Below are 19,559 nucleotides of genomic sequence, written 5' to 3'. Positions count from 1 at the left end.
GGTGAATAAGAAGGCAGGTAGCAGTGGCCAAGCAAACAGGTGAGTTATTGGTTGCTGTAGCAAGCACAAAGAGTAGCCACTACTGCTGCCTGCCCTCTCCCTCTGTGCAATGCCCAGGCAGCAGAAGGAGCCAACATCTTGTGGAAGGCCCCAAAACCTGGAACTTGCCCTGGATGTATAAGAAATTTAAGGTGGCCAGAAAGGAGCTAGATCGTCTCTGTTTTCATAAGGTAGATGAATTTTGCAAAACGAAGATTGGTTTGTTTTTTAAAATTTGGAAATAAGTCTAGTATTTTTTTTCTTTTTGTGAATATTGGCAAAATATAACAAAAAATACATTGTGAAAATTGGAAAAAACATACATTTAATATATAGGATGATCAACAATTTCCATCATGTGTACTGTTCATAAAAAAGGGAGAGTTATACGAAGGTTTCAAGCAAAGCAGACCAGATATCTGTGTATTTATCTACTTACAAGTTGCGTCTATTTAACACCTGTTCAAAAGTTGATAAAGCCTAGCAAAATGTTGACACGGAATAGGTTAAATAACCCTAAAATTACTCACTTAAATAGAATTCTCCAAGCATACAAGATTCTATCAAAGCACTGAATGGTTGAGATGGATTACCAGCAGAATTCTATAAAAATAAATAAATCTTCAACTCTCTCATCTGCCATCACTCAAGTTTATTATGAATCTATCAAATTATGTAAGATTTTCACTACTTGGAATTATGTAAAATGCATTTTCAAAGAAAAGATCTTACTTTACCATATTTTTACATCCATTTCACTTATTAGTACAGACACTCAGTGTATTACTCACAAGAGGAGGCATCCATGCAACGATGGGGAGTGGAGTTCTACTACTTACTCTGCCACCAGCATTGAGTATATACTGGCCCTGCTCATCAGACGTCCATGCGATGGCATGGATGTCTGCAGGGATGGAACCTATGCATGAACAACTGCTCATGTGTATGCTTCCATGCAACTGCCACTCTCATGCAATTGGGAGTCCTCATCATGTGGAAGGCTATGCATGTGCAGCAGCTCTTGCATAGGCTTCCTCCTTGCAGACGTATGAGCCAGTGTGTGATTGTCTACGCAGGCCCAATGATACACTCAATGTCAGGGATGGGGCCCTGGTTACCATCGCGTGTGGAGTCACCTTCACATGCGTAAAACATGAGGAGAGCTTATCCTGTCAACAATGCTCATCAGCATTCTACATGGAACAAACAGACAAGTCTCTACGGAAAAGAATAAATTGATACAATTCTGACAAAAGAAACAGCAATATTAAAAAAGAAACAAAGCCTCTCAGGACACTCTGTTAGTGACCCTAAGAACATAAGAAGAGACATGCTGGATTATACCAAGGGTCCATCTAGTCCAGCACTCTATTCACACAGTGGTCAACCAGGACACGATGCAACACCACCCTCCCACCCTTAACGTGGCCATTGGTGAGCAAAGAAACTTCAATAGGAGAGTACAGTGAGACACTGCTAAGTTACAATTGAACCACTTGGTGAATTATATCTCCAGAAGTTTGAATCAGGATAATGGATTTTTTAAATCATACTACATGTGATAATTGGCTTACCTGGTGCTAGGATGTTCTGGGAATGGGCACTGTTAATAACGTGATTGTCACTGTCAGTACTGTCTACATTTTGTTTCCTTCTGATCCCAATATTTACAATTCTTCCCCCCTCACCCATACCACTATATGTACCTGAAACTCTCAATAACATTTAATACATACTCAATAATACTTTCTAAATATGTTTTGCCTAGGTGAAGTGTGTTGTAGTGCATGGTAGCTTATGCCAGAATAAATGTGTTAGTGATTAATTCGCCACAAAACTTTGCTGTTTTGTGGATCCTTTTGTCCATAAAGATGTCCAATCTTGGTAGCTTTCTTTATCATATTAATCTTGATCAAATGCTATTTATTAAAGCTAGTTGCTTATTTGATAATAGTGGGAGAATTATTATTTCAAAGCAAAAATAGAAACAGTGTGCCAATCATTTTGATGCTACTTAATCATCAGAATGCCTTTGATAGACTAGAATGGCTATTTTGAGTGCCTCTTGGAAGAATCTGAGATGGGGAAAATATTTAAACACTGATGTAGAATGTAATACAATTTGTGATATTGCTTTTGAGAAATGGATATTATTGAAAGCATTTTTATCTCCAGAGAAGCAACCGTCAGGAGTATCAGCTCTCTCCTATGCACTAGGTACAGAGTACACCTTGCCTACAGAGTGGAGTGTCAGGGAGATGGAGATATATAAATAATCAATACAATACAAAACAACACTTATTCAGAGAAGGCTATCTAACACTGTTTAACTACATGCACCTCCTAATGCTAGGTGGGACCTGTTCACTACCTTTCCTGTTATAATGTAATACACTTTTTATTTCTATGGTATAAGGCCTCTGAATCTTGATATGGCTTACTGTACAGCATGCATTAATTCAGCTCTGACTCCCATTCAAGTCAATCATCATATAATTATCCCCTCCAAGTTTTTGCAAGTTTATTTTAATTGTGATATTAAGAAAAGCTTCAGCCAGGTTAGAAGACTGATGGGAAACTGATAGGAGATTTTGATGAATCTCTTGTGTAATGCCTAGTTAAAAAACCCAGTCACATGTATTCCCCCTTCCCAAATAATTTTTGTAACTAATATGAGCCATAGAGGGTACAATCTTGAGTGGAGGTCGAGGAGGGGAGAAAGTGTATGCTTAACCATTTCACCTCTGACTGTTTTTCTACTGAGCATTGTTCCTCTACATACCAGCTGAGTTTTTATCAACAGGGAAAAAGATCTGGGTACCCCTATCTGTTCCCATGTGGGGTAAAAAACAGTGGGGAGGGAATTAAGTAGGGGGAAAGGCCCAAAGAGAAATGATGAGGTGACCCCTTCCATCCTTACTGCTCCTCAGTTCGAGATTGCAACCTTCACTGCTGCTTTTTGAGTAAAAAGCAACAACCAAATGCACAGTTACAAGATGGGGGATACTTGGCTCAGCAATACGACAAACGAGAAGGATCTTGGAATTGTTGTAGATCACAAGCTGAATATGAGCCAACAGTGCAACATGGCTGTAAGAAAGGCAAATGCTATTTTGGGCTGCATTAATAGAAGTATAGCTTCTAAATCGCATGAGGTACTGGTTTCTCTCTATTCGGCCCTGGGAAGACCTCATCTAGAGTATTGCATCCAGTTCTGGGTTCCACAATTCAAGAAGGACGCAGACAAGCTCGAGCGTGTTCAGAGGAGGGCAACCAGGATGATCAGGGGTCTGGAAACAAAGCCCTATGAAGAGAGACTGAACGAACTGGGCATGTTTAGCCTGGAGAAGAGAAGATTGAGGGGAGACATGAGAGCACTCTTCAAATACTTAAAAGGTTGTCACCCAGAGGAGGGCCAGGATCTCTTCTCGATCCTCCCAGAGTGCAGGACACGGAATAACGGGCTCAAGTTACAGGAAGCCAGATTCCGGCTGGACATCAGGAAAAACTTCCTGTTAGAGCAGTGCGACAATGGAATCAGTTCCCTAGGGAGGTTGTGGGCTCTCCCACACTAGAGGCCTTCAAGAGGCAGCTGGACAAGCACCAGTCAGGGATGCTTTAGGGTGGATTCCTGCACTGAGCAGGGGGTTGGACTCGATGCCTTTATAGGCCCCTTCCAACTCTGCTATTCTATGATTCTAACAACAATAACGGAATAATACACACGAGTCAGTGTTCATTCTGGGTTTGCCACATCTATTGGAAATTGTTAGGGCAGTTTTCTTTCCTATTCTAGCCTCACTATTTTTGTCCCCCTCTCCTCGCTCCCGGCCTGTAGTCTTTCTCTTTTTGCCTTGCTGATTCTTCCCCACCCACCTTCAGCCTCTAGCCTCACTATTTCTCCCGTCTCACTTCTTTAGCCTACCTTTGCTAGCTAACCCCCATGGCAGCCATTACTAAAGAGAAATATCCTCTGTGGGAGTCATTTTGTGGTGGTGCCCACAGCAGTTTATCAAATTCTCAGATGGTTGGGGATTCCTGACCTAAGCCACAACAATGGTATAAGTAAAAATGGGCAGAAAATGTAGAGCTTTACTTATCAATTAAAAATTGGTAAAAAGAGCAGACAAAATAGACATCAGTGGTAATTAGTAAAATGCTTTACTAATTTACAGCCCATTTTCAAGTTGCATTAACACACAAGTAGTTTGCTAACTGTACATGTGAATGGGCTCATCTTCCATGAATGGATTGCACAGAAAGTTAATACAGGCAAGTGCTTTTCCTCTGGCTATTGTCATGCATACTTTGGGCCTGAATTTAAATTTATTTATCTATTTTAATTGCTGACATTTGAAGATAGTCTCATATAAAGTGATATATAATGCCTACAAACCTGAATATCAAAAGAATATATTTACCTCCTGGAAATGTCATTAGCCGATTGCTATTTTTCTTTGAATATGGAGGAAGTATGAAATTACAAAATTATATTGGAAGAAAATTATAACTTCTACAAAAAAGAAAAGAAAAAGATAATAGGCTCAAGGTGCAATCTACAAACTTTACTTGACGCACTGATGTCACTTTCCCTGACATCAGCAGAGTAGTCCAGCAAAACATTCTCATGATGTGGAAATGTGGTCTGGGCTACCACACAGTAAAATATCCATATAGTCTAAACTATGGCAGCTCCTTAATCCCCAAACGTATTTAATTATTAAACTTGTATCCCACCCTTCCTCCAAAGTGTTCATGGAAGCTTAAGTGTTCCCAACCATTTTATCTTCACAACAACCTCGTCCAAAGTCACTCAATGAAAGCTTCATGGCTAGGTGGGTATTTCAACCCAGGTCTTCTCAGTCCTAGCATGACAGTACACTGGCTTTTAAGATGAAGACTTTTAGTCAGGGTGCAGAACCTCAGATCCGTGTGCCAAACCCGGTCCAGCCTTCCAGGGTTCCCTAGATGGCCACACCCCCTTTCTCTGACCTCCAATCATTTGGTGGTTTTCCAGCTTTTGCACATTCCCCCACCTTCTACCTTGATAAACCTCTCCTAAGTCTTATTTATTGGTAGCAAGAGCTCTAAGATAAAATATGCCAGTATTTTTGGCAATTTGAGCTCACCTTTTTTGCTCCTGGCACCACCTACCACTGGAATGGGATTCCAATACTGAATTTGGCCCTCGGGCTGAAAAAGGTCCCCTTGACTTTACTCCTGTGTAATTGACTTTTTCGAATGGCAATCTACATTATCAAAGGAAAGGAACATGGCAAAGAAACACCTGTCAGAAGCAAGTTGATTTCTTAAAAGATGTCACAGCCTCTTCCAAATTACTGGCTAATCAGAAAACCTTCATAAAATTTAATGGATAAAACAAAAAATTGTGAAATATCATGTGAGAGAAATTCAAAATGGAGTCTGTGTGGAACTATGACTGTGAAATCATAATGGAGCTCTGTGTAAAAACAGTGTATACTTGAAAGGAAGAAAAAGACAGTCATGATCAGTAATTTGTTATCAAGAAGAAACAGATCACAGACTTCTAATCCTGAAGGCTGAGTTCATAAGGAAAAGAGATATACAATTCACACAGAAAAGAGATATGTGCAATGAGATTCTTTTTCATCAAATAGATGACTTTGCTAATTTTCCTAATACGCTAATAAGTCCCTGTTTTACCTGTTTCTGTTATCAATAAAAACTAAAGCTTTTCTAATGGCCAGCATCTCATTTCCAAGGAAGTGATGGTCTGTATGTAAGTGGGAATAAAACAAACCCTGTGTGAATCGGAGAGTCATGTTTGATTCTGCCACAATCAGTTGGGGAAGTTATTGAACACTTTGATAACACTGAAGATTAAGAGGAAAATCAACACTATGTAAAATCTATGAAGGCAGAATGAATATTTTCCTGTAGAACCTTGAAGTCTTCCATTTGTATAAAGTTTGTCATTGATAAGAACAGATACCCCTGAAATAGCGTTCCTCAACTTGATGTTCTCCAGATGTGTTGGAGCACGACTCCTATCATCCCCAGCCCATGTGGCCAATATCCATGCTGATGGGGATGGTATGAGTTGTAGTCCAACATATATAGACTCCAGGTTAGGGGAGTGTGACAACCTTTTTAGCCCTAAAAAATAGCCAAATCAAGCATTTAATCAGCAGGCAAAATGAGGAAGTTTGGTTTTTTCTGTACTTTATATAGTCAGTCACAAGGTGTCGCAATTGCATAAGTAATCTTGGAAACCTCAAAATTCTGCTCTCCCTCTTTAAAAAAGCATTTGGAAGAAAACGTCAAAAGACATGCAGATGCAACTACAAGATACAGAGAGATTTATATCGATGAGGCTACTCCACCCAAGACCACCCATATTAGCTACCCTTAAAACAAACATTTAGAGGTATCCTAATCTCCGATCTCCATCGTTATTATGTGGATAGATTCCTTGATAAGAAGACTGCTGCTGCAACTGGTTCTCCTCCACACAGCCTGGGAGCTGGGGAGCGGCCAGCTCCATTATTCTGTGCCGGAGGAATCCAAACATGGCACCTTCGTGGGCCGCATTGCCCAAGACCTGGGGCTGGAGGTGAGTGAGCTGGTTCCAAGGCTGTTCCGGATGGAATACCAAGGTCATGGGGACTATTTCAGGGTAAATTTGCAAAACGGGATTTTGTTTGTGAATTCCCAGATAGATAGGGAGGAGCTGTGTGCCAGGAGTCCTTTGTGTTCGATTCACCTGGAGGTGATTGTGGATAAACCACTGCAGGTTTTCCATGTGGAAGTGGAGATTGTAGACATAAATGACAATGCTCCTGTTTTCTCTGTCACTGAACAAACATTGTTTATTGCAGAATCGAGATGGCTAAATTCTCTTTTCCCACTAGACAGTGCTTCTGATGCAGATATTGGCACTAATGCTCTGTTAACTTACAAGATCAATCCAAATGATCATTTCAGGCTCAATGTAGTAACAAACGAAGACCAAACAAAATCTGCCGGACTTGAATTAAAGAAACTGTTAGACAGGGAAGCTATCTCTGTGCATCATTTATTACTGACGGCCACAGACGGGGGCAAACCAGAGCTCACAGGAACAGTCCAGCTGGTGATAAATGTGTTGGATGTAAATGATAATGCACCATTATTCAATCAATCCGTCTACAAAGTCAAACTACCAGAGAATCCAGTTAATGGGACACTAATACTTATACTCAATGCCACAGACATGGATGAAGGAATTTCGAAAGACATTTCTTATTCCTTTAGCAGCCTTGTGCCTTCCAAAGTTAAACAAGTCTTCAAAATAAGTGAAAGCACTGGTGAAATAAAGGTTATAGGGCCATTAGATTATGAAGATATTAACTTGTGGGAAATTCAGGTTGTAGCAGAAGATAAAGGCAACCCTCCTCTGGCTGGACATTGCAAAGTTGTGATAGAGCTTCTTGACATGAATGACAATGCCCCTCACCTGTCATTGAAGTCCCTGTCAGTGCCAGTGCCAGAGGACTCCCTTCAAGGTATGATGGTGGCTTTGATCAGTGTCTCAGACAGGGACTCTGGAGCCAATGGGCAAGTGAGCTGCTCCCTGTGGCCTCCTGGGCTTCCCTTCAAGCTGGTGTCCACCTTCAAGAATTACTACTCAATGGTGCTGGAGGAGCCCTTGGATCGAGAGCGGGTGGCAGAATATGTGCTAGTGGTGATGGTTTGGGATGAAGGAACACCTTCACTATCAGCTAGCAGTACCTTGCTAGTGCCCATTGGTGACATCAATGACAATGCACCTGCTTTTGCTCAGCCTTCCTACATAGTCTTTGTGAAGGAAAATAACCCGCCAGGTGCTCACATTTTTACATTATCTGCCTCAGACCCAGATGTGGCTGAGAACAGCTTGATCAGCTACTGGCTGGATGAGACGCTTTGGCCCCTGTCAAGCTACATCTCAGTGCACTCAGAGAGCGGGAAGCTCTATGCCTTACAGCCCTTCGATTATGAGGAGTTGAAGCTACTGGAGTTCCAAGTGAGGGCCAAGGATGCCGGGCTGCCCTCCTTGTGCGGCAACGTGACGGTGCAAATCTTTGTGGTGGATGAGAATGACAATGCACCTTTAGTATCTGAACAAGTAGAGGCTCCTGTCCTGCTGGTGGTCCCCATAGGAGCTGGACATGTGGTGGGAAAGATCCATGCACTGGATGCTGATTCAGGCTACAACGCATGGCTGCGCTATGAGCTGCACGAGCCAAGCAATGGCCCCTGGCGAGTAGGGCTTTATACTGGTGAGATCAGCACTACAAATGCCTTGGATGAGGCAGAGAATGGTGGTAACAGCCAGAGTCTGCTGGTGCTGGTAAAGGACCACGGCAAGCCTGTTCTGTCCACCACAGCCACATTGAGCGTGTCACTTGTTGCAAGCACTCAAGCTGTTCAGGCTGATGCCTACTTTGTCAGGATGGGAGGACGCCCAGAGCCCCAGGTGGACAATGTCAATGTCTACCTAATCATTGCAATCTGCTCAGTGTCTAGCTTGTTCCTGCTGGTGATCATTGCATACATCGCCCTGAGATGCCATTGCCAGAGCAAGGAAGCCATGGTATACGGTCCTGGCACAGCCACACTGGTGTGTGCAAGTGAAGTGGGCAGCTGGTCCTATTCAAATCGCCACAGCCACATCTTGGCAGGAGTGAGCGGGGAACCTGGTGCCAAAAGTGACCTCATGGTTTTCAGTCCCAATGTTCCTGTATTTGCAATGAATGGGGATGCGGGGAATGCAAAGGAGCTGCTTTCAAATTCATCTGAAGAGGTGAGTTATATGGGATCCTTATGATCCTTGAAATTGACTTTCTGTTCTTTTTGTTATGAAAACGCTAAAGCATTGGCAACTATCAAATGTTACGAGGCTTGACAGTTCTGCACATAAATGTATTCATATTAATATTTGTAGGATGCTTTTCTGCCTATAGACCTATATGCTAACAAGGTTAAAAACATAAAACATTACATTATAAAACAATAAAACAAAATAAACTGGTGAGTGCAGTACAGCAGAAAACCAGCCTTTCAAATAAAAATGCAGGGGAAAAACACACACAGGAACAAACAACTCAAGCAAGGCAAAAAGCTTAATAAAACAAAACAATGGGTTGTATCCAACATTATGCTAGTGGAAAAACTACAAGAAACTGTTGCTGTTCCACTAACATTTGGGCAACCAATAGAACAACTATCGTAACTATCACAAGTAAACACTACCACAATGAAGTCTTACTATAGTTTATTGTTGTAAGCCGCCTTGTGAGGGCCTCTGGCCTGAAAGGCAGCTAAGAAATGTTTTAAATAAATAAATAATGAAATGCAATGCCGTTGTGCAATAATCAGTACAATAGCTTGTGCAATGGCTTGTGGAACAGCTTGTGAAATGGTTTTTGCAATGCAGAATGACACCACTGGATGCAACCCAATTTTAAAATTGCAGCAGAAGGCTATAAAAACTCAAGGCAGGTAGTTCCTCAACCTTGGTCCTGCAATTTAAAAGGATATTTGCAGTGTCTTCCTCCTTTCTTGAATTGCTTGCCTTCATTTACAGACTTAAAGCAGGTAGAGTAGTGTTGAAATATATACTCATTATCTTTGTTTTGTTTATCTATAGTGAGAATATTGTAGGGAGAAGGGAGGACAGTCTACTATTCTTATTTGAGAATGAAGGGCTGCCCAAAGAATATACTTAACAGACATACTCAAAGGAGGTTCCTTTGGGTATGTAAATGTCAAGATATTTAAACTTTTGCAGTGAAAAAGAAGAGGTGAATTGATGATCCTGGTTGTACTCTGTGAATGGAAGGGGTCCTGATTTAGCAGAGGTGATTTTTGCCAATTCCCCCTCTTCATTCCAATTCACTTCAGAATCCAATATAAACTTCTCCTGTTGACCTACAAAGCTTTTCACTGTCTAGCTCCTTCCTATCTCTCCTCTCTCCTCTCACACTATTGCCCCGCTCGTGCTCTTTGCTCCTCTGATGCCATGTTTCTCACCTGCCCAAGGGTCTCTACTTCCCTTGCTCAGCTTCGTCCATTTTCTTCTGTTGCCCCTTACGCCTGGAACGTTCTTCCAGAACATTTGAGAACTACAAGTTCAATCGCAGCTTTTAAAGCTCAGCTAAAAACTTTTCTTTTTCCTAAAGCTTTTAAAACTTGATTTTGCTCTGACTTTATACTGTTAGTTTTACCCTACCCTGTGCCTGTTTGGTGCATTCTCTTCCCCTCCTTATTGTTTATTATGATTTTATTAGAATGTAAGCCTATGCGGCAGGGTCTTGCTATTTACTGTTTTACTCTGTACAGCACCATGTACATTGATGGTGCTATATAAATAATAATAATAATAATAATAATAATAATAATAATAATAATTCATTGCAGACCCCCCTCACTGCTTCTCATGATGTTCCAGGATGTCAATTGGGTGTTCTGCAACAGATTGGGGGCACAGGGGGAGGGTGGATTGGTGAAAATGCCCCCTTCCATTAACAAGATCAAAAGCTCTTCCTGTAGTGGAAGAACACAAATGCAGCTCAGTTCTCCCCCACTCCCAGAGCAGCATCAAGGGAGAGGAGGCAGAGGCAGCAGCAGACTGGATGGATAGGAAAGAACCCTTTCTCTGTGTGGCCTATTCTGTTTTAATTTTATCTATTTTATTTAAGATGCATTTGTTTGGTTTAGTATTATATTGTACCTCTGCCTGGGAGGAAGTGGGTGGGGAATTAAAATCTATCTGAATAAATTAAATATTATATTGCATCTCTGCCTGGGAGTGGGTGGGGAATCCAATTGTGCCTCTGCTTCTGCCTTGGTTCTGCCTCTGCCCCTACAAACACAATGGCCATCAGACACCACTAGCTTCAAGGTGGGTTCCATCCCATGACTTCGTCTGACCTACTGGATTGATCCAGGTGAACAGTCTGACCCCCAGATGAGAAAAGGTTTCCCGACTGTTGCTTTGAATGGAACTTCAGTTAACTGATGTCTTGTCTAGTTATATAATGTTATAAATATCTGCTCAAAAAAGTGCATCCAGAAATCCCAATTTCTATGGGATTTAGATGGAAATGCCCCTAGGCTAAGATTACTGTAGATGAACAATTGCTGCTGTGTTTTGCATTAGTGTATTCTATAGACATAGGGGAAATATTCTGTAGTGAGCATACTGTAGTCTAAATTTATAGCACATACGTGTCATTTCATTTTCAAAGTCTAAACTCTGTGCTTGTGATTTTCAATTTCTGCTTACTTTGGACAAAAAAACCCATTTTTATTGCCAAATTTAATTGTTTAATGCTTCACTTTCCTGAAAGATTTACTTTCTATATAGTCCTAAATACACTTCCAAAAATTGCAGAATTATTTAATTATTGTCTAAGGCAAAAGTGAATCTGTCAGACATGGACAGAAACTAAGCATTCACTCATTGCATAGCTTATATAAATATAAATATTGAAGGGAAAATACTTCTAGATTAATTTCACTTCTGACTATTACGTTAGCAGATAGGTAAGATGTGAAATGAGGTTCTTGGGGAGTATGTAAGAAGAATATACACTGAGCTTATGTGAGATTTTTAAACAGATGACAGTTCAAAGAAAGGATAAGAAAAATGATCAATGTAATAAACCTCTGAAAACAAGATACCAGCAGTACTAGAGCTTGTAGATAGAGAGAAGGTGATTGATAAGATTGAATGGAAACATCTTTTGGTTTCTTGTATAACTGATGTACAAGTGGGACCTGCAACAAAATGTTGCAGTGTAGAGTGCTCTCTGTTCAAGTATCCAGACACTCCTTTCTATCCCCCTCCCCCATTTCCCATTTTTTTCATCTCAATGGCCAGTCTGGAATGGCCAGTCTGGGTCCAATTTCTTTACATACTGTTTATGTATTTCAGTTAACTAACTGAATGCTTGTGAAAACACGAAATGTAATGCTTTATATCATTAACACATAAGGAAACATAAGTTCTAACATTTGCTGATTCTTATGGACCAATATCACTGTTAATCCAGGATTTCGAAATCCTTACAACTATCTTTACCAATGAAGTGATCAGAAATTACACACACACACACACACACACACACACACACACACACCATAATCACATTTGCTATACTGCAGGGCAGGGTATTTTCTGATTATGCTCAACAACTACTAGGGCTGACTCAAGACATTTTGCTGTCTGAGGCAGTGCAGCAAATCACATCTCTCCCACCCAAGTCAAGGTGCACAGTACCCAAAGCCAGCCAAGTTATTTTGAAACACAAGGGAGAAAATCCTTCAAGCAGCTTTTCCCAGCCACAGCAGTAACACTACTACTACAACAGCAACAACAAATTAAATATCTAACGATTTGATGTCTTTTCATGACACCACAAATCTGCTGCCCGGCATAGCAGCCTCACTTTGCCTAATTGCAGGGTGAGGCTACTTGTGTCTTACAATTACTGAATAGTAATAATTCTAAAAAGGAGTATACTTATAGATGCTGAAAAGGCTTTTGACTGAGTGGAGTAGATTTAATTATATTTTGGTCCTTCCAAAACTTTAAATTTGGGAATATGTTTTAGAATTGTATTAAGTCAATTAGTAGTAAACCCATAACCATAAGAATGATTAATAGTCAAAATTGCTGAGTTAACATTTTAGCAAAGAGGTAGACATTGTAGCCTTTTGTATGCTCTATGACCTATGTAGAACTATTAACAGCCTTGTTTAGGTCTAACCCAACTACGGGGATTACAACGAGTCAACAAACATTTAAAAATTCTCTATATGCACTTGATCCAATGCACTTTTAAGAAATTCAACAGTTCTGGAAGTCTTGTATTACATATAGCACTATCGTAAATTTCCTGGATATGGGGTTATAAGGAAAAAGTGAATTGCTGGATATCGTTGACTAAAGAAATATTTAAAATAATGTTGTAAAATGTTGTGGTCTAATTTGAGTCAAGTTTGCTGCTTGAGTAGATTGGTGTTTATTTCTGAAGATTTCCACCTATAAAACTTTGGAAACGTTTAGAAACTGGCAAAAAATATTAAGGAAATTAGCAAGAAATCTAATGATACCAATACACAAGCTATATAAAAGGAGGATTCTCAACATTATTTCTATTATTATGCTTTTTGTGTAGATACTATTTATCAATGGATAAACACATTAAAGGTGGAAGTGTGACATCTTAAAGACCAAAACTGAATTTTACTATACCTCATGAGCATCTATAGATAAAGAAAAATATAAATCTGTTTCAGCAATCCTGCATGACTACCCCCTTATAATGTTAATTTGGTGGTCTTGAAAACTATGAAATTTGATGAGAGCGAATATTTGATGAGTGGCCTGTGAAAATGCAAATTTACCAGATTTCATTGGCCTTAGAAAACGCAAGAGGGAATCCTTTTAAGGTCAGTTTAGAAAAATGCTGACAATATTAATTGCAGACTATTTTGAAAGGTCCTGCATATTTCCCTTGTACTATAAAGGATTATTATTATTATTATTATTATTATTATTATTATTATTATTATTTATTTATTTATATAGCACCATCAATGTACATGGTGCTGTACAGAGTAAAACAGTAAATAGCAAGACCCTGCCGCATAGGCTTACAATCTAATAAAATCATAGTAAAACAATAAGGAGGGGAAGAGAATGCAAACAGGTACAGGGTAGGGTAAGCAGGCACAGGGTAGGGAAAAACTAACAGTAGAAAGTAACCGTAGAAGTCTGCACAACATCAAGTTTTAAAAGCTTTAGGAAAAAGAAAAGTTTTTAGTTGAGCTTTAAAAGCTGCGGTTGAACTTGTAGTTCTCAAATGTTCTGGAAGAGCGTTCCAGGCGTAAGGGGCAGCAGACGAAAATGGACGAAGCCGAGCAAGGGAAGTAGAGGCCCTTGGGCAGGCGAGAAACATGGCATCAGAGGAGCGAAGAGCACGAGTGGGGCAATAGTGTGAGATGAGAGAGGAGAGATAGGAAGGAGCTAGACCGTGAAAAGCTTTGAAGGTTAACAGGAGAAGTTTATATTGGATTCTGAAGTGAATTGGAAGCCAATGAAGAGATTTCAGAAGCGGAGTAACATGGTCGGAGCGGCGAGCTAAGAAGATGATCTTTGCGGCAGAGTGGTGAACAGAAACCAACGGACTGATGTGAGAAGAAGGAAGGCCAGAGAGAAGAAGGTTGCAGTAGTCCAACCGTGAAATAACCAGTGCATGAACAAGCGTCTTGGCAGAAGAGACAGACAAAAATGATCGAATCCTGGCAATATTATACAGGAAAAATCGACAAGATTTAGCTACTGCCTCAATATGAGGAATAAAGGAGAGCGAGGAGTCGAAGATAAAGCCAAGGCTACGAGCTTCCTTGACCGGAGTAAGCGTAACATCATTGACAGTAAGAGAGAATGAGAGATGAGGAGAAGGTTTAGGAGGAAAAACAAGCAATTCAGTCTTTGCCATGTTAAGCTTCAAGCGACGATGAAGCAGCCAAGCTGAGATATCTGAAAGACATGCCGAGATACGATCGTGAACATCAGGAGAAAGTTCCGGAGATGACAGATATAGTTGTGTATCATCGGCGTACAGATGATATTGGAGGCCATGAGATTGAATAAGCTTGCCCAAGGGCAACATGTATAAGGAAAACAACAACGGGCCAAGCACCGAGCCTTGCGGAACCCCTACTGAAAGGGGAAAGGAGGAAGACGAGCTGCCATTAGTCAACACGCTGAAAGAACGACCCGCTAGATAGGAGGCAAACCAGTTATAGACAGAGCCACAAAATCCAAGGTCATGAAGGGAATCTAAGAGAAGATCATGATCAACCGTGTCAAAGGCTGCAGTTAGATCAAGGAGAATAAGAACGGAATAATGGCCTTTAGACTTGGCAGTAAGGAGATCATTGGTGATCTTAGTAAGGGCTGTTTCGGTGGAATGCAGAGGACGGAATCCAGATTGAAATGGATCCAAAGCAGAGTTACTAGAAAGAAAGTCAAGACAGCGAGAGTAGACCGCACGCTCCAGGATCTTTGAAACAAACGGCAACAAAGAGACAGGTCGGTAGTTAGACAGAGATAGCCTATCAAGAGTAGGTTTCTTGAGAATGGGAGAGACTGTAGCATGTTTAAAGCAGAAGGAAATGAACCAGAGGACAGAGAAAGATTAATAATATGTAGCAAGGAAGGGAGGATAGCAGGAATAAGATTAATAAAGACGCGAGAAGGAATCGGATCACGAGAACAAGTGGAAGGCTTCGAAGAGCGCAGTATTGTAGACAGTTCATCCGCAGAGACCGAAGGAAACGCAGAGAAATTTGCAGGAGGAGCTGACAGATGAGGAACAGGAACTGGAAGAGGAGCAGAGCTGGCCATATCAGAGCGGATAGTTTGGATTTTAGCATTGAAAAAAGAGGCAAAGTTATTAGCCGACAGAGAGGCGGGGAGAGATGGCGGATTAGGCTTCAGAAGAGAATTGAAGGACGCAAAGAGCCGCTGAGGATGCCTAGCATTTGACTGGATCAGCGTTGAGTAGGATAATCATTGTAAGTTACTTTTATAGTGGTACCTGATACATTATCGTTTTAGTAAGATTTATAGAAATGGAAATAATAAAGATTTGAAATCTTTTTGTATGTCTGGTTGAATTGTCCAAAACTTACTTTCTGGGGTAAAATTGCTTATATAACTGGATTGATTGTCCCTTTCCTGGTTATTTTATTGGAGATTAAGATAGGAAAAATGGTTAGGGTGGATTTAGAGGCTGAATTTAATGTAAAAACTAACTGAATGCATCTTTTTGAGAGGTAGTGGAGAGCAACAACTTAATTTGGGGTATGACTTTAGAACAGCATGATGAGAAACTGGAAAAAATATTGGAGAGAGCAATTCTATTTCTGGACAGCATCGGGGATGACCTCATAGAGGGCACGGTTCTCTTCATGCCAGCCACATCATCGTGCTCAGAAACAAAGCACAGCGAGGGCAAAAAGGAGGCTGTTCTGAGGGTGGGGAGATAATAGAGGCTGCTTTATGCAGCTTCCTATCAGGTCTCCAGGTTCCTTCCCTCCCCCTATCCGAAGCCATGGCTAGATGGGCGAAATCACTGTCTAGGCAAAATGCAGAGCAGCTGGAGCACGGAGGATCCCCTTTGTGATCCAGGCGCCCCGTGTAGGATAGCCAGCAGCCTCTGATTTCACACATTGGCTACTATCCAGATAGGATTGTGCTCTAAAGCACATGAAGTAGGGCCTTAACTGAATTAAAGTACTTAAGTTCACAACGAGGTAAATTTCACATTTACGGGGAAGTTTATCAGGGGATAGAATAGAAATATACCAGCACAGAGTAAGGTTGATCACACTCATGCTGACTAAAACAAAGAATAACTTCAGAAAGTATTGGGCATGTTTAATTTACTGGGAAAATACATTCCTAATTTTGCATAAGCGACAAGTCATTTAAAAATCTTTTAAAACAAAACAATGTTAGGAGGAGTACTATCAAAAAGAGTATTGAAAGAATAAAGTATTTAATTAAGAGAGCAGGGGCATTACAATATTTTGATAACAGTAGAGAAATTAAAATATCAACAGATGCATCAAAGCATGAGTTAGATGCAGTTCTTTGGCAAAAGTATGGTACAGATTGGCGACCAGTGACATACTCGTCTAGGTAAATGACCACTGCCCCATGCGGTGAGGTGCATAACTGCAGCCTCTCAGTGAACCATCTGGATCTGGGCTGGCTTTGGCCTCCAGCGCTGGTCTTTGGCTCCTTCTGGTCATGAAGAAGTATAAGGAGGGGTGCTTTGGCCAAGCAATAGGGTCTACTTGACCCATCATGTTTTGTGTTTCTGGTCTTTCTTTTTGGTTCTGATTCTTGATTTGCCCTTTGATCCTGATAGCTTTTTAGTCCTGAGCCCTGTCTTCTGGGTTGCCCTCCAACTCCCATTACTCTTTATTTTATTTATTTCAAATACTTGCTCATGTCTGTGCGTGCATATATATATTTGTAGGCCACCTTTTAGAGTAAAATCCTCCCAAACCAGCTTCTGACATATACTTTTACAATATAGAAACAATAAATTTTAAACCATAAACACAGTAATAAGATCCAGCAATTACATTAAAACACTCTCTTGTTTGGAAACACTATTTGGATCCAGTTCCCAGCTCCTAACTTGCTCCAGTCAGCTGCCCTAGTCCTGACAGAGAGTCAATGCGCTCAAGTAGAGAAAGAGGCCTTAACACTTGTTTTTGCAAGTAAACATAGTTAATGTATTCTTGTATTCATTGCAGAGACTGATCCTAAGGCACTAGTAACTATTTTAAAGAAAAATTGTGAGATATACCTCGATAGAACAATTCCCCCCAACCCAGCTCCAATTAAATGATTTTAAATGCTCCAGGGCAACTGATTAAACCAATTAAATTTGGGAGTATTAAGAAGAAAATTCCATTGCCTTATAGGCATCATGGCATCAAATAAAGTGCAATTGCTGGGCTTGTTTTAAAAGTTAACAGGATAGCAGTGTCTATTAGTCAAGGATGAGATGTGTTGGAATAGATATATGAAGGTCATTTGGGCACGGAGAAATAGCAAGGGAAAAGAAATATTGGTCATAAATTAACAGAGGTAGGAGATGAATATGAGATGGATTAAAAACAAAACAAAACCTTTGGAGAATTGATACTCATTTGTTAGATACTGGAACAGAACTAATTCATTTGAATTTGTGTTCAATGTGATATGGAAGAAATATTCAATATGAATAGATGGACATTTTTATTGTGATTGATATTAATTTTCTAAATTGGATTCCATGCCTGGTGTTTATTTGATGTTTGTTGGTAGTTTTTAGTAGTCCTTTGCCATGAGATAAAGGGTTGTGTTCAATATCATGCAAGGTTGTTTGCACCATGGGAATTCCCTGCCCCTTCGTTCCCACTTGAGCTCAAAAATTCCCCAGAGCAACGGTTGAAGGACCCCTAAGAAAGTCTTCGGAAGTGGAGCACCACTCCAATGGGAGGGGTGAATCAGATGAAGATTGCTTGCACAAGTACCTCAAAAGCATTTATTATAGGTAACCTCAGTAACAGCCTTAAGCTGCAAACATCTCAGATCAAGACAATACATTTCTCTTGTAAGAATCCGTTGAAAATGGATGCTGCCAGCAATGAGTCCACAGATCGTGCTACCTACCTACATCCTCCTTACAGAACTTGGAGAGTTTTGCACACCTTCCACATAGTCATATTGCACAAAGCAATGGCTCACTACCAATAAATTCTTGGGGAACCACTGATGCCGAAAGACTAAAAGGTACTGAATGAATCCAGCTGGAGAAGTGAAGTGAAGTATCATGAAGTGAAGGGTGGGTATCCAGAACCAGTGAAAAGCCCCTGAACCCATTTGCTGCCACTACAGGTCTTGTTCCACCTTCTCCTCCTCCATACTTCTCAAATTTACTGAATCAAAATGGAAAGGATGCACGCAAGTACTTTCTCAAAGCAACACTGCAACAGCCAAGTCTAGCTAACTTTTCCCATTGCTTTGAGTGGATCTTAATCATGTCTAACTTTTTCTGAATTAGGGCTGGGCAGAGGGATCAGGTGTTTGTCCTGTAACATGTGCTTTCACTTTTGAAGTTCTAATATAAAGGGACAACATATTTATTTATTTATTGAAACTAAATACCAGCCCTGAGTGTCATTTTTGGTGGAAAGATAGGATATAAATTTAATATTTTTTTAAAAAAAACCTTTCTTCTCAAAACTACCAGACTAGCATGTAATTTTAAGTATAAAAGTTCTATATAAAGCATTAAAAGTCATAAGCAGCAGCCATAATAAACTGTATCATGAAGTGAAGGACGCACAGAAAGTGCACAACCAACAAGAACTTTAATAATAAAAAGCTTACTGAGAACATGCAGCACCTGAGGCCGGCAACAGAGAACTGAAACTGAAACTACAATGCCTGAGAGCGGACTCAGGGTGCTTCCAGACAGGAAACACTGGAGGGTTACAAATAGGAGTCATTGCTTGGACGGACCTTCTCCCACACCTCCGTTTCTCCTTCTCCTATCGGAGGTTTGCTATCACGCAAGTTATTTTTGTTGCTGCTGCTCTACATAATTGTACAGAAGTAAAGCCATGCCATTTCCTCCAGTTCTTTAGCCATGGTGTTCGTCTTCTTCGTCTTCTTTTTCCTCCAGTTTTCCCTTGTATAATAAGTTGGAGTATGGTGTATTTTTCTCCTCGAATAATAGGACCAAGACATTTTTATTTTCTCAGTATTTTAACACCTAATTTAACTTAAATTTAAACTCTGCTGTTTTATTTTCATATTTTAACCTATATCAATTTTTGCTGTGTGGTTTTATCCTGGTCGTGCTTTTTATCCTGTATTTTGTATTTGTGTTTTTAAATTGTTCGTTGTTTTATTATGCTCTTCATGGTTTTAATTT

General features: G+C 40.3%; 3 protein-coding genes across 4 annotated transcripts in view; 2 read left to right on the top strand and 1 right to left on the bottom strand.

Moving 5' to 3' along the window:
* Positions 1 to 19,559, top strand: part of LOC134401298 (protocadherin alpha-3-like) — a 248,332-nt gene that overhangs the window by 41,991 nt on the left and 186,782 nt on the right. The gene's annotated exons all lie outside the window — the stretch shown is intronic.
* The window catches only part of LOC134401301 (histidine--tRNA ligase, cytoplasmic-like), a 380,518-nt gene that overhangs the window by 194,733 nt on the left and 166,226 nt on the right, over positions 1 to 19,559 (bottom strand). The window lies entirely within an intron of this gene.
* LOC134401223 (protocadherin alpha-10-like) lies at positions 1,437 to 16,107 on the top strand. The gene is given in 4 exon segments (XM_063129975.1): positions 1,437 to 1,473; positions 6,505 to 6,543; positions 6,546 to 8,845; positions 15,895 to 16,107. Coding segments are annotated over 4 exon segments (2,589 nt in total).

Source organism: Elgaria multicarinata, chromosome 7, assembly GCF_023053635.1.
Source record: "Elgaria multicarinata webbii isolate HBS135686 ecotype San Diego chromosome 7, rElgMul1.1.pri, whole genome shotgun sequence".
In the NCBI taxonomy this organism is placed as follows: Eukaryota; Metazoa; Chordata; class Lepidosauria; order Squamata; family Anguidae; genus Elgaria; species Elgaria multicarinata.
Note: the sequence above shows the minus strand (reverse complement) of the source record. Positions and strands in the feature narration are given on the sequence as shown.